Genomic DNA, 13,617 nt, shown 5'->3' with positions numbered 1-13,617 from the left:
TAGTCATTTTTATTTTTAGGTAAGTAATAGATGTTCCATAATGAGCATGTACTAATTCTGTAACATAAGCAAATACATATACTCTTATTTTGTAAGAAATCTACTTTTGAGAATTTCTCTATGATATAGTCCCAATTTAATAAAATCCAAAATTAAAGTCCCAATTAGAGAATGAGCATTCATTTGACACTTGACCTCTTTGCCCAACAAAATCTCCATCACAGAGTTTCAGTAAATAATCATTATTGTCTACTACATGTTACCTATCATTTAAGTGTAAAGAATACATCAATTCCATTGAGCAAATGAGAATGGAAATTATAACCATATTACCTGTGAAATTTACTCTGCTAATTTTACAGCTCAGCCCTCCACAAGTCAGAAAAATATTCACACCTAAGTTGAAACTTTAAAGTAGAGTGATAGCTTGGAGCAATAAGCCCCAGAAAATTGGTAATGAAAGTATTAGTTTATAAAAGAGAGCTTGACAGACTAATTATGGTCTCACTTTGCCTCTCTCCAACTCTATTTCTTTAACAGCTATTTAGTCCCAGGTACACAGACTTTTGTTTTTTTAGTCATTTGAACTTTTTAGTAAATCAGTTTTAGGAATTAATTGAACAAATACTCAGCTATAAAACAAGATAAAATTTAATAAGCAACTTAATTCTCATTTTTGCCCCCCTATGACTATGTTAGTTTTCGCAATAACTTTTAAACTTAGTGGAGATCAAGTTTTATACCCAACTTAACAGTGTGTTCTTTGTTATTTTCGTGTATTCTTTACTGGCCATGTAAAATGATGTTCTCTGAGTTTACATGTACACACAGGATTACATAAAATACAATTTTAATATCCACTTAATCCAAAGTACTCTTCCTCAACTGTTGTGACCTTTTAAAATATATTTAAACTGTGTTAGTAATACATAAATAGTGGGTAAATTTATTTCTGCAAACCAGACTATGGAAACTGGACACCCCTGAAAATACCCTGTAAATACAAAAAAAAAAAAAAGTTTGGGTAAATACAAATTTAGAGGCATACTTTTTGACATGTAAAATTGAGATTCCATGGATTGTTGCTCCATGGTAAATTGAATATAAATAACAATGAAGGAACCATATATGGTAAGCCTGGGCTTCAGACATTGGCTTTAAGATTCTCAAATAAATAGAGACCTTCTTTGAAGGCACACGGATGTATTAATTTTTAATTTGTTTCTTTTTGATCTCTTAATTACTGAAAAAGATTTATTGGTTAATTTTAGGAAGGCAAGTGTTTGAAAAGTTTTGCCAAATACTGTCTTCTTTAAATGAATGTATGGTAATGAAAAGTTAGGAGGAGAGCCAAATTAGATTGAATAATTGTTCAGTCATGTGGGTCAGGCTGGTTGCATAGCCTGGTTGTTAGACTGATTGCTCAAATTACATTGCCTGGGGTCCTGCACTTGGTTGGCTGTCTTCTCAGATCTTAACAAGGTTCTGGGAATTTCTTTTTCTGACAAAGTTTGCTTTGTGCTTTTCCCCTCCCCCCCACCACCTCCAGGATGCTTCATCTACAGACATTAGAAAAGCATATCGTAAGCTTTCACTAATTTTGCATCCAGACAAGAATAAAGATGAAAATGCAGAAACTCAGTTTAGACAAGTAAGTGAAATATGCTATTAATATATATATATATTTTTGGTGATAATTTATAAATAGATGTTTGTGGTAGAAACAGTAACCTATATGTGGAATATTTCCATTTAAAATGAGATTGTAGTTTAGGCCTTATAAGGTATACGTATTCAGTTTTTTACAAAATACACTTTTACGTGTATATGAAAAACGTTGGTTTTTTATATTAGACTCTCTAAATTCTTGGGGGGTCATAATTTTCTTGTCTAAATTACAGTTTTTGCTTTTAAAAAGCACGTTAAGGATAATTATTACTTTTGCATCTTTCACAAAGATTTATTTTGGTATAAAGCCTTTTTTAACCTCTTAAGGTGCTACCAAAACCATAAAATGTTACTTACAATTAAGATTTTATCTGTTCATTGTATATATGAGCGCATGGGGTTTTTGCATGTGCATTATAGTGTTTCATCTTCCTAAGTGATTTCCTATAGTTGAGAGTATTTTTAAAGTAATGCTTCTGTTTTAGTTGGTGGCCATTTATGAAGTTTTAAAGGATGATGAACGAAGGCAGAGGTGAGTCTTCATCTGCTTTTGAATTAAGATCTTATACTTTGATGTCTCAGTTTATAAAGGAAAGAATGGTCTTGTTAAACATTTTATTATAAGTTACTATCTTATTTTCGTTCCTTTCAAGAAGCGCATTGCTTTTAAAATGTATGTTTATAACAGTTAATTTCTCTTGAAAATATTCACCAGGTTGATTTGATCCTTATAGACTTCAGGATCATGGCTTCATTAGCTAATATTTTTAACATGAGTATCTATGCCCTGGGAAATACAAATACCACTTGACTTCAAACAAATGCCTGTTCATTTTTGATATATCAGTAATTGCTCCTTTCTTTGCCTGGGGGGCTTTCTTTCTCCCTTCTATTTCTTAAATGTTTTGCAATTAGGCGATTAGTGATATTCAGGTTATTACCATTTCTTGATGTTTCCTCATTCTCAAAATAATAAACCCAATTTGCAAGTGAGAGAGCAGACAGCTTATATAAGTCTGTAGAAGATAGGAGTAGAAGAAAAACATTTGCTTCTTTCTCCTGTTTCCTTTGCCTCTGTCCCTTCCCTTACTATGCTCCAGTGATTCTGTGTTTAGGGTTGAACGTCAGAGAGGAGGCAGCCCCCTCACGCTGAGACCTCTCTGGGCCCCTTTCAGAAGAGTAGTAATATATTTATACAGTGGTTTATATGCTAGTGACTTAAGAGTGATTGCAGAGAGACCCCTTTCCTCTGCTTTTCCAAATGTGTGGAATGTAGACACTGCTGTGACGGGTTTCAGAGTTTTTTTAAGTCAGACTCAGTAAGAAATACATTTTGCATCATGCCTCAGGACACACACACACAGACACAATTGAAACAAAAACTTAACAAAACGCTTCTTATTGTGTGTGAAACAGACTGATATTTTCTGTTCTAGGCTAGTCTAGACCAGTCTTTTTTCTTTTTAAAAACAGTGCTGATTGTGGTCCACTACATTGATTTCACTAGCGAGCTACAATCTGCAGTTTGAAAACATTGCTCTACAGTAAAAGAGTACCCTTAAGAAGAAGAAAGTAGGTATTTGATATTTTAGGCTAAAGCCAGCCTAAATATCTGTATCCCTCTCTGGAGGCTAATATATCTTAAAGACAATCCAAAAAGTTATGCAGTGTGATATTCTGAATCTTTCTTCGAATGTATTGCCTGGAATTATTCTGTATCCTACAATGTCAGCTAACGCTCTTGGTTCTCATCTTAACTTTAATTTGAATACCCCAGTTTGTCAGATTGCAAAGCAAGGACTCAGGATATTCTCTTGAAGTGTGCTTTATAACAAAGGCTGGCATTGGTCCAGATACCATAGCAGACATTCCTCTGGTTTGAGATAATTCGTAGTGTTGAAAGAGTCCTGGAAGTGTGTTGAAAGAAGTGTTGGTCATTCTGTGCATATTTTCTAGTTGGTTTTTCTAACTGAGCCCCTAGTTTTGTTTCACACATCAAGAATGTGTCTGTAAAGATAGCTTTATTTAGTCTCCCTACATCTTTGGCATCAGATTTTGTCTTTTTATTTGTTGTTATTTTAAAAGTCAGTAAACTTTGTAACAATTTCTTCCAATTACCGAAATTATTTATATCTTTTCAGAACAAATCACTTCTAATGTAAAAACTGTTTCTTCATTAACATAGACTCATCTAACATTTTCTTTTTAGGATTAGTTCCTTTTGCATTTATTGTAGTGTTAGTAGGAAAAAAAATGGATCTGACAGTTACACAAACAGCTGTAGTATTTATACCCCTTGAGGCACAAGTAACTCTTTGGTAACTGGTTTTCCTTGAGGCAAAAGTCTTAACTAATCAAGCTGAGAATCATTCCTCTAAAGCTTGCGCCTGAGGCCGGGTGACCTGTGAGTATCTAAACATATAGGAGAAATGCACCTCTACTGACAATTACCTAATGTTTATAATTCCTTTAGGGAAAAAAAAAAGAACATAGTTTTATCTTCTGAAAGAAGATTATCTTGTACTGATATTTAAAAAATGCTCTTTGGTATCACATTTATTATAAATATTCATTAAATAAGTGCTTTTAAATGTGTAACCTTCCAGGAATTTGCAGTTTGGAAAATTGTCATAGACATGTTTATTTCCCTTACAAATAATTGTCTTTTCACTGGAATCAGGTGCATTTAAAAAATTTGGGTAGAAAAGGGAGTAACACTGAAATAGAAAAAATAACTAGCTGGGTAACCTTTTTATTTTTTTAAGGAATAGGCAAATTTTATTTTTTAAACTGCCTTATTTAGGTATAATTTGTGTACCGTAGAAGTTACCTATTTTAAGTGTACAATTCCATGATTTTTACTAAAGTTACAGAGTTGTGCAAACCACCACAATCAGTGTTAGACCATTTTTATCACCTCAAAACATTCCCTCAAGTCCCTTTGCAGGCACTTCCCATTCTGATCCCAGCCCCAGGCAATCACTGATCTCCTTTATGTGTCTATAAATGTGTTTTTTTCTGAACATTTCATAGTAATGAAATCATCTAATATGTAGTCTTTTGCATCTGACTGCTTTCATAGTATTTTTGAGGTACATCCATTTGTAGCATATACCAGTAGTTCATTCTTTTTTATTGCCAAATAGTATTCCACATTCCACTTCTGTTTATCTGTCACCAACTGATAGACATTGAGGTCCTTTCCACTTTTTAGCTGTAATGAACAGTGCTGCTGTGAATATTCACACACAAGTCTCTGTGTGAACAGATGTTTTTCATTTCTCTTGGGTAGATTCCTAGGAGTGTAATTGTGAATAAACTTTTAAGCCTTTTTATCCTCCCAAAGGCATAGACTATAGCATGAAAAAACAAGTTTTCCTGGTTAGTGTAAGGGAGATTAGTATAGAAGTCTTTTCTAAACTCCTTAAGTAACTTGCTTATTTTAGGAAATAGCAGCTCAGCTATGTTCCAACATAAATTTCTATCCAAGTGCCCTGGGTGTTAGCTGGAATAAAGTATTGCGTAGATACAAATCACTACATATATACACTAGATTGTGCTTTGGTAATATTAGGATATTTACTTTTGTTTAAAATCTATTTAAAAATTTTGCCAGTATTCTTTTGCTAACCCTCTTGTGCAACTTAAAAATTTTTTGTCTACTTTATGGTACTATATTTGTAAACAGTTGAATGTATTTTTTTAGTTTGCTAAGTCATGTTTTATTTACAAATCCAATGAAAAGTATAGTTATCTCAGCTTTAATCTGCAAAACGTTTACAAATCCATTACCTCCTTATTGTAAATTTGATTACAGGTGTGTTTGAAGAAAAATAAACATTAACCTGAGAATAAGAAATCTATTTTAGTAACTTCCCTAATGAGGAGATATTATAAAACACCTATTATATACAATATATAAAGTGCTATGTACCACAGTTTTTGGCACATGTACATTTTATAAAAGAGAGTAAGATTTATTAATTTAAGCTTGTTTCCTGTTTATGATCTTTGTACAATTAATTTTTACTTCTGAGTTGCAAAATGTGACCTAAATAGATGTTGTTAATCTTTTAAGCTAAAAATTCAAACTTTCTACAATGGGAGATTCACAATTTAGGCAAATGCTAGAATTATTTCACTATTCATTTTCATAATATACATGTTTTCTATTTTAATTTCATAGTTACTACTTTATATTTCAAAGCAGGCTAACAATATTTTTAACTTACATAATTTTTTTTTCTTGTAACTTAAACATTTTTAGATTTACTTTCCAGTGTTTATATTAGGCTAAATATATTTGATGAATTGCAGACTATAGAGTGGAACTCACTAATGATTATATAACCATTATTATGTTCATCACGTACATTTTAAGAAAATGAGATGAAGTAAACATGTATTAGGCCATGGGTAGAATTGGTCAGTGTTTTAATTTCTAATATAACACCTTTATAGTTCCATGTGATTTTTTACATTAGTGATATTTTCATCATAGAAATTTACTTTTGTATTTTCTTATATTCATACACGTGTACATTCTTAATCTGGTTTTACAGATTGTTAAGAGCAGTTTGCGCGATCTTATTTTAACAGTATTATGTGTTAAATATAGAAAAAGCATAACATAGTGATGTTTTCAATTTTATGTGTTGTCAACACATTTTTTCTTAAATAACTTATGACTATCGTCTGTGTATATTTTAAGAAACATCTTTATTTTTTAAGGGTTTAAGGAAAGCAGTGATTTATCTTTTAATAGCATATATTTTAAAAAGTGGAACTATAATAGAAGCTATCTTCCCATAAAATGGCTAGCCATGTGAGCCATAATGTTCATTGATAGTAAAATCAATAGAGCATTGATTCTAAGCTTAATCCTTGGAGACTGTTGTTTAGAGTGGCAGACATAGCCTTGTAAATATCTAGTTTTGTTTATTATTTTCAGGGCATGAGGTTTTGCTATCTTGAATTTAGCTGTGCACTAAATACAATTTACATGTGGGGTAGAAAATAGTAGCTATTAACAGACACATAGCATTTCAGTGATGATGGTAATAAAATATTTGATTGGAGATTCACAGCTATGAGTTCAGCTGGGTTTACTTCCAATACAGTTTAGATCTAAAACAAACTTAACACTTAGTAATGCTCTTTGGGAATTGTCGCCACTTTCTTGGTGTTCTTTATTAGCAGCCATACATTTTACTTGAAGTTATTTCATGGGAGAGATTAGTTGAAAACAATTATTTTTATATGCCCCCTTTTTTCCTCAACAAATCTGAAGTAGAATATAGATTTAGAATAAATTCAGGACTTCATTCATTGGACTTAAATTCAGATGTTGTAATCTTGCATTATATCACTTGAAACCTTTTTACCAATCCATTTCTAATTTAAAATGAGTCAGTTTTTACAGAAATAGATTTAAACATAAATTTTCGAGGACAGGAATGATAACTTTTGATGAAATTGTGTTATTATATCTTGATATTAGTGTTTAAGAATTGCTATATAAATATTGAAAAAGAATATTTAACATCAAACTTAGGCCCAGTGACTACCCAACCGTGTTTTAATTAGGAGATTCTTGTATACTGTACAGTTTGCCTGCCTTTAAGAGTTTAGTGCCACTAATGTCCTTGCTCTGAACATTGGTTATTCTGATGTGCCATTACTATTAATAATCTAAGTTGATCTGAAAAGTCACCTTTTCTAGATAGCCTAATAAAATATATTTTGAATTTATAGCCAATATTTTTCTACTGAAAAAAATAAGTTGCCTGTAATAAATCCTCTGCTTAATTTTTTTAAGCATATCTCCAAGGTATCAATTTAATAACTATCAAAGTAGCTACTGCGGTTGTTGCATTTAAATTGATTTACATGTCAAGACTGGCAGTTTAGCAGCTGCGCTATTATTCCTAGATCGGTCAATTTACTTGAGAAAAACCTACTACTGAGTTCTACTGACCTGCCTGACAATATAGGCCCTATTTCTATTCCTGTAATTAGGCCTGCGACTAACTCAGAATATTTTTAATTAAAATATTTTGGTCAATGTGTTGCACCAAATTAGGCCTTTCAGTGAAGATTTAATTCTGGAAATAGTGTGATTAGAATATTTAATGAGTTGTGTTCAACTAAGATTAACAGGTTGTGTGTTTTGAACATACAGTGTTTGTGTGTGACCATTTTGAGTTTTGCAATCATAAATGTTACTCCTGATTTTTAACCTTAAAAATATTTGCCTCAATAACTGTCTGACTGGTAAAGTTAAATTCAGTTGAAATTTTATTCTAAAGAAAGCTGATTTAAAATGCATTACTAGGAAAGCTGTTATGTTATGTTCTTCCCTTTCAGCAAAGCCAAAAAATGAGGAAATTGCCACTTACATGTTTACAAATAAACAGTTTTATCGAGAAATTGGTTGTTTCCACATCTCCTAATTTAGAAATTGTTTTATTCTAAAGGAATGTGAGCAACATAAAATTAAAAGGTGCTCGTTTTATAGGCGCTTTATGTCATTAAGAAGCTTTGATAAAATAATAAATATTTCAACTTTGAACCCTTGTACAGGGGTGGAAATAAAAGCACTGACTAGAAAATTTATCCTGAACTTGATTCAATTAATATATAATTCATGGTAGCAAATAGAGCTCTTAACTTGATTTTCTTCCATTGAGATCCTTCCTTTTGTCGCTGACTTTCATGGAGGGGCCTCACTGCAGCCTGCGATGGAGAGGTAGACTGTATGACTCCTTCAGTTCATATGTCATTCCAGGAGTCACATCATTAAAAACTCAAGATCTGGTATCCACAGTATATCACTGTGTGCCTTTCCAAAGATTGTCTGTGATTGGATACAGTGTTTTGATTTACAGGCCATTGTAATGCTGGTAATCTATATAAATGTTATCTATTTTGGAGAAGTTCTTTTCTTTCCTCTTTTTTAAGTGTAAGTACAAATAAAGGTTTTTGTTTTTATTTTAAACTCCCTATGAAAAGCTGTTATATTTGCTGCCGTAGGTATGATGATATTCTGGTCAATGGACTTCCAGATTGGCGACAGCCTGTATTCTACTACAGGCGGGTGAGAAAAATGAGCAATGCTGAGCTGGCATTACTTCTGTTCATTATTCTCACAGTGGGTCATTATGCTGTGGTTTGGTCAATCTACCTGGAAAAACAGCTGGTAAGTATTGGTAATAAATCAAATGATCTGGCCTCCTTAATTTTAAATGGAATTTCAGACATTTATGTTTTCAACTGATAAAAATTTCAGCTTTTCTATATCTACTTCTTATTCTAATATTTTTTGTACTCAGCATTTAGAATTTGTTATATTTCTATTTCAAGAACCCATGACATAGGGAGAAGAGATGTTTCTTTTTAAAAATGTGGCATTTGAGTTTGTTACAAAATTTTGTGAAGGCTCAAATATCTAGCTGAAAACTAGAAGGTAGAGCTATGTTTTCTTAATTGTCACCTTCCAGATATACATGTTTTATGTAAAGTGATTTAAAAAATTTTTGTGCCACAGGCCCTTATATAAGAATGATTATTTTAAAAGCTTTTAACTCAGTAAAACTTGAGTATAATTTTATGATTTCAGAGATCGGTTGGTTAAAAAAATATTATGTTTTTCTTAGTCTGATATACTATTACATAGTTTATTCTGCTATGGGCTTTTATTTATATGCTAAAGATAAACATATTTATCAGTATTCATGAATTAGCATCTGTTTACTCATTCTTTTTGAAGTGACATTATTAAAGTTGGATGAATGAGGAAAAGTAAGTTGAATGCCTTCTCTTCTTAGAAAACTTTGATTGCTATGGAGATACACATGACTGACAGTGCTAAACTTCATGTGTGTTTAAGGACTGGATACCATGGCAACAGTTATTGTTAAAGATTGATGATTTTACTTAATCATGTTGGACCCTACATACATTTGCATAAATGTTCTTCTATAATGTTTACCCTTCACAGAAGACTCTTGATAACATTTGAAGAGTACATGTTAATGATAACCTGTAACCATAATTTCTTCCACATTAAGGATGAACTGCTTAGTAGAAAAAAGAGAGAAAAGAAAAAAAAGGCAAGCGGCAAGACTGTGGATGTATCAAAACTTGGTGCTTCAGAAAAAAATGAAAGGTGGGGGCATATAAAAACATTTTATAATTCAAAATTGTTTTAAAATGTCTTTAACGTGATTCAGCTTCATATGTGTATCCGTTTCAGATATGCTAACATTTACATCTGTATTCAGCTTATAAGAGACTGATAATGTGCTATAGTTTATGAAGCAAATTCTAATCTTAAGCAAAAGTTCTACAAGTTTTTCCCTCTGTAAAGGGTTCATATATATTTAAATAATTAAGCCCCTGAATTCTTGTTGTTTGAGATTTTTATACTGAACTTTAGAAACAAAGTATTACTAGAAGAATCTATCACTGTAGTGTTTAGCTCAGGAGTGACAGTATGTAGAGAGACAGTGATATGCAGCACACTCAAAGAGATACCACCATTTCTTCTATCGATTCATAGGAAGACATAAAGGGTTTAAATAGTTCACACAGCAGGGCAGGAACTGGATCAATGTGAGATGGAGATCAGAGACTATTCTGCTTGTCTTCTGTTCTGATGATATCAGTGAGTAATGCTTCAGTGAACAGCAAATGACATTAATTTTTATGTATTGGTTTGTTTATGCTACAGTCTTCATATCTGCTTGTCAGCACTTGGGGACACTCTGATGATGTTTAGTCTTTTACAGCTGAAGTAATCATAAGGTCTAAGAATTCATTTTCCCAAACTGATGAAAAGTCCAGGTTATAAAGAGGGCTTTTGTTTCTTTATCTTTATAACTTGATTACAAGTCCCCTTCCCCAGAATCTTAGCCTAGATTCTCTTATTACTATACGTAATTGCATTTGTTGTACTAATATATTTCATGATAGAACACATCAGATTAAGTGATAACTGTCATAAATATTTCATTGAAAAACTTCTTTTTTTGTTGAAGTAGCTATTCAGAACAGAATTCATGATTATTATAAAAATATTTTGTCTGTCAGCTTTCTTTCTGTATTTTGCTTCTTTAGTTTTGCTTTTTGTTTTCCCTTTAGATTACTGGTAAAACCACAATGGCATGATTTGCTCCCCTGCAAGCTGGGAATTTGGTTTTGCCTCACACTAAAAGCATTGCCTCATCTAATCCAGGTAATGTGTACCTCTTTCTTATAATATTAGATGCTTTCATTTTAATTATTCATGAAATATTTTATGCCTGCTATCTGAATGCTGAATATTCAGTAGATGCTTCATAATGCTGATTGAATGAATAGTATTTTATAAGTATAAACCTAATTTAGAATAGTTCTAAAATTTATTTAGATATCTATTACTATAACTATCTCTTACATTGCTTTTATAACACCTTAGAATTCCTGGACACTAATAAAAGGAAAAGCAATACTGTCATTAGGACAGATATAAAAGCAATAAAATTTAATCATTTAAGGCTTATCCAGAACAGAACTCAGATAGCTTGTCGTCATTATTTTAATAGCATTTAAGTACATAGTGTGGAAAAAAAAAACACTTTATATAAGCATTTGTATAATTAAGCAAAATATATATAGCTTTCCATTTTATTTGCAACTTTAAGAGGAGTGAAGATATTTTGTCTTTTACTGGTAATCAAAGTTTCTGTTGCTAGTCAGTCTTGCTTAAACAATAGAATGTACGTATATTTTTATGGCAGTTTCTCTTTTTTTTTATATTTAGCATGCAAACATATTTTATTAAGTTATTGATTTGCTAATTTTAATTATTGCATCTGGTTAGAAAATTTCCAACACATAAACAGAATATTTGAAAGAATATATAATGGTTTTAGTGTACAAATTTTGAGATTCTTTGACTTTGTAATTTTGGAGGAAATGTTTCATTTCAGAAAATACAAAGAACAAGAGAGAGAATTTAATTCTACTCACTTTTTTTCATATAACAGCTGTTTTTCCTAATCATTTAAGGAAGCGAATGACTCCAACTTCTGTATTTTATTCCTCTGTTTCCTCTAATAATGAAAATTTTATATTTGAAGGGAAAGTGAACTAAAAATTACTAGTGTGTTTCTTTCTAGCCTTTGAGAAATTATTTACCCGTTCTTTCGTCAAAACAGTTTATCTTAATAGTTATTGCTTACAGAATCATATATTTTGTTTACAGTTAATAGAGGCAGTTGAAGTATTTTGGTAATTTAAGAGCTTTTGTTTTTAAGTTGTTTAGCATATTGTTTATTTCAGTAAAAATCCACAATCCTTGTATGCTATGTATGTAAGACTTAATAAGAGAGAGGGGAAATATATTTATCATACTGGTATATTTATGAGAAGATGTGACAGAATACTTTAGGACATGATTTCTTAAATTTTTTAAAGAGTGATTATTTTTTGCTAGCTTGAGAATCTGTGCAGTAGGCAAACCAGAGTGTAGATGAGTTTAAAAGTATAGTTATGAGGCAATATAAATAAAATGTCAGTCTGAAACACTTCTTTATAATTTTAATCTGTCATTTGAAACAAAGTTTATTTGGTAAAATTAAGATATTTCTTGGTTAACATGCAGAGTAATTTGCAAAAACAGAATCAATATATTAAGATGGCTTAGATTTACAAGTTATTGTTTTGCCTCGTCACAAATTTGTAGAAAACTTAAAAAAAAAAAGGAATTTTATAAAAACATTTTAGCCTCTTCAGATACTTTCTTAAACTGTTGAATCAGTTTGAAGTTTAAACTTTTTCTCATGTTCACTAACAAAATAATGTAATATAGTAGGGTCTGATACAAATTGTAATAGTGGAAATATTTTAGGTCGATAAACGTACAGCTTATACTTTCACAAGCATCAGCAAAGCAATACTGAATAGTTGCTGTTAGGATTAGATTGTCTGCTTTATTTTCTCCCAATCTGCTTTGACCTTTGTATTAATTTATCGTTCATAAAATTGTGTAATGTGAATACATATGCCTTATCTACAACACTGAAATTTTTATGTGACACTTCTATGAGAGCTTCTAAAATAAGGTATTTATGAAATTTAGAGGAAGTGCTTTTTACCTGAAGCATTCTGGATTGGTAATTGGCACAGTGATTATAAAAGAGCCCTTCTAGAGCCCTCAGTATAAAAAAATAATGATGCACATCACCTTCATTTTCTTCACCACTCTTGTGATACAGGGCCATTGTTTTATTTTTAAGTAGGTGTCCTTTTTCTTGTGTAAACCATACCTATCATCTTGGTTTCTTTAAGGGCAAATTTCCAGTTGATTTCTTTAAAGAAGAGTTAAGCCATACTCTTGTAAAGCAGTGTAGTTGTATAAGCCTTAGAGATTTGTATGACATCCCTCATTCGGTCGTTCATAGACTTATTTACATCTGCTTAACAGCATTTTTAGCAACTCTTTCGTTGAGCTTTCCAAAGCGTCCACTTGGTTTTTTTCATAGACACAACTCTTATTTTCTACTCAGTTTTCATCTTTTTAATATAATATCTAATTGAATCATATGATTACAATAACAAGTATCACCAACACAAATAGGTTTAAGAGTTAATGCAGCCAGCTCATATAAGCATGCAGTCAGTTAAACAGGTATCAGTTAAGGGAGTTGTACTGCTGTGTGTGAACTCCTTGAATTCTATGAAAAGTTGCTTAAAACTGAGCTGCAGATATTCTGTGTAAGCAGACAGTTGTTGGATAAGATGGAGGGTCCAAGTTAAAAGTGGGAGATTCGGAGACTTCCAGCAAATGGCCTTCACACTAGCAGAACCTGTACCTAAATTTTGTCCTTGTCACATCAACAGCGTTTCACCTCCAGCATTTTTCCTTCCATTCTTCCTCTAAATTCCCATTCCTTTATTACACTTCAC

General features: G+C 31.7%; 1 protein-coding gene across 1 annotated transcript in view; it reads left to right on the top strand.

Annotated features, from left to right (window-relative positions):
* The window catches only part of DNAJC1 (DnaJ heat shock protein family (Hsp40) member C1), a 186,621-nt gene that overhangs the window by 63,362 nt on the left and 109,642 nt on the right, over window positions 1–13,617 (top strand). The window contains exons 2-6 of the mRNA XM_057731493.1: window positions 1,550–1,651; window positions 2,154–2,200; window positions 8,701–8,866; window positions 9,738–9,835; window positions 10,810–10,903. Coding sequence (XP_057587476.1) covers window positions 1,550–1,651; window positions 2,154–2,200; window positions 8,701–8,866; window positions 9,738–9,835; window positions 10,810–10,903 — 507 coding nt within the window. The remainder of the gene's footprint in view (window positions 1–1,549; window positions 1,652–2,153; window positions 2,201–8,700; window positions 8,867–9,737; window positions 9,836–10,809; window positions 10,904–13,617) is intronic.

The sequence above is a fragment of the Hippopotamus amphibius genome, chromosome 4 (assembly GCF_030028045.1).
Source record: "Hippopotamus amphibius kiboko isolate mHipAmp2 chromosome 4, mHipAmp2.hap2, whole genome shotgun sequence".
Lineage (NCBI taxonomy): Eukaryota > Metazoa > Chordata > Mammalia > Artiodactyla > Hippopotamidae > Hippopotamus > Hippopotamus amphibius.
This window is presented reverse-complemented; position numbering and strand designations above follow the sequence as displayed.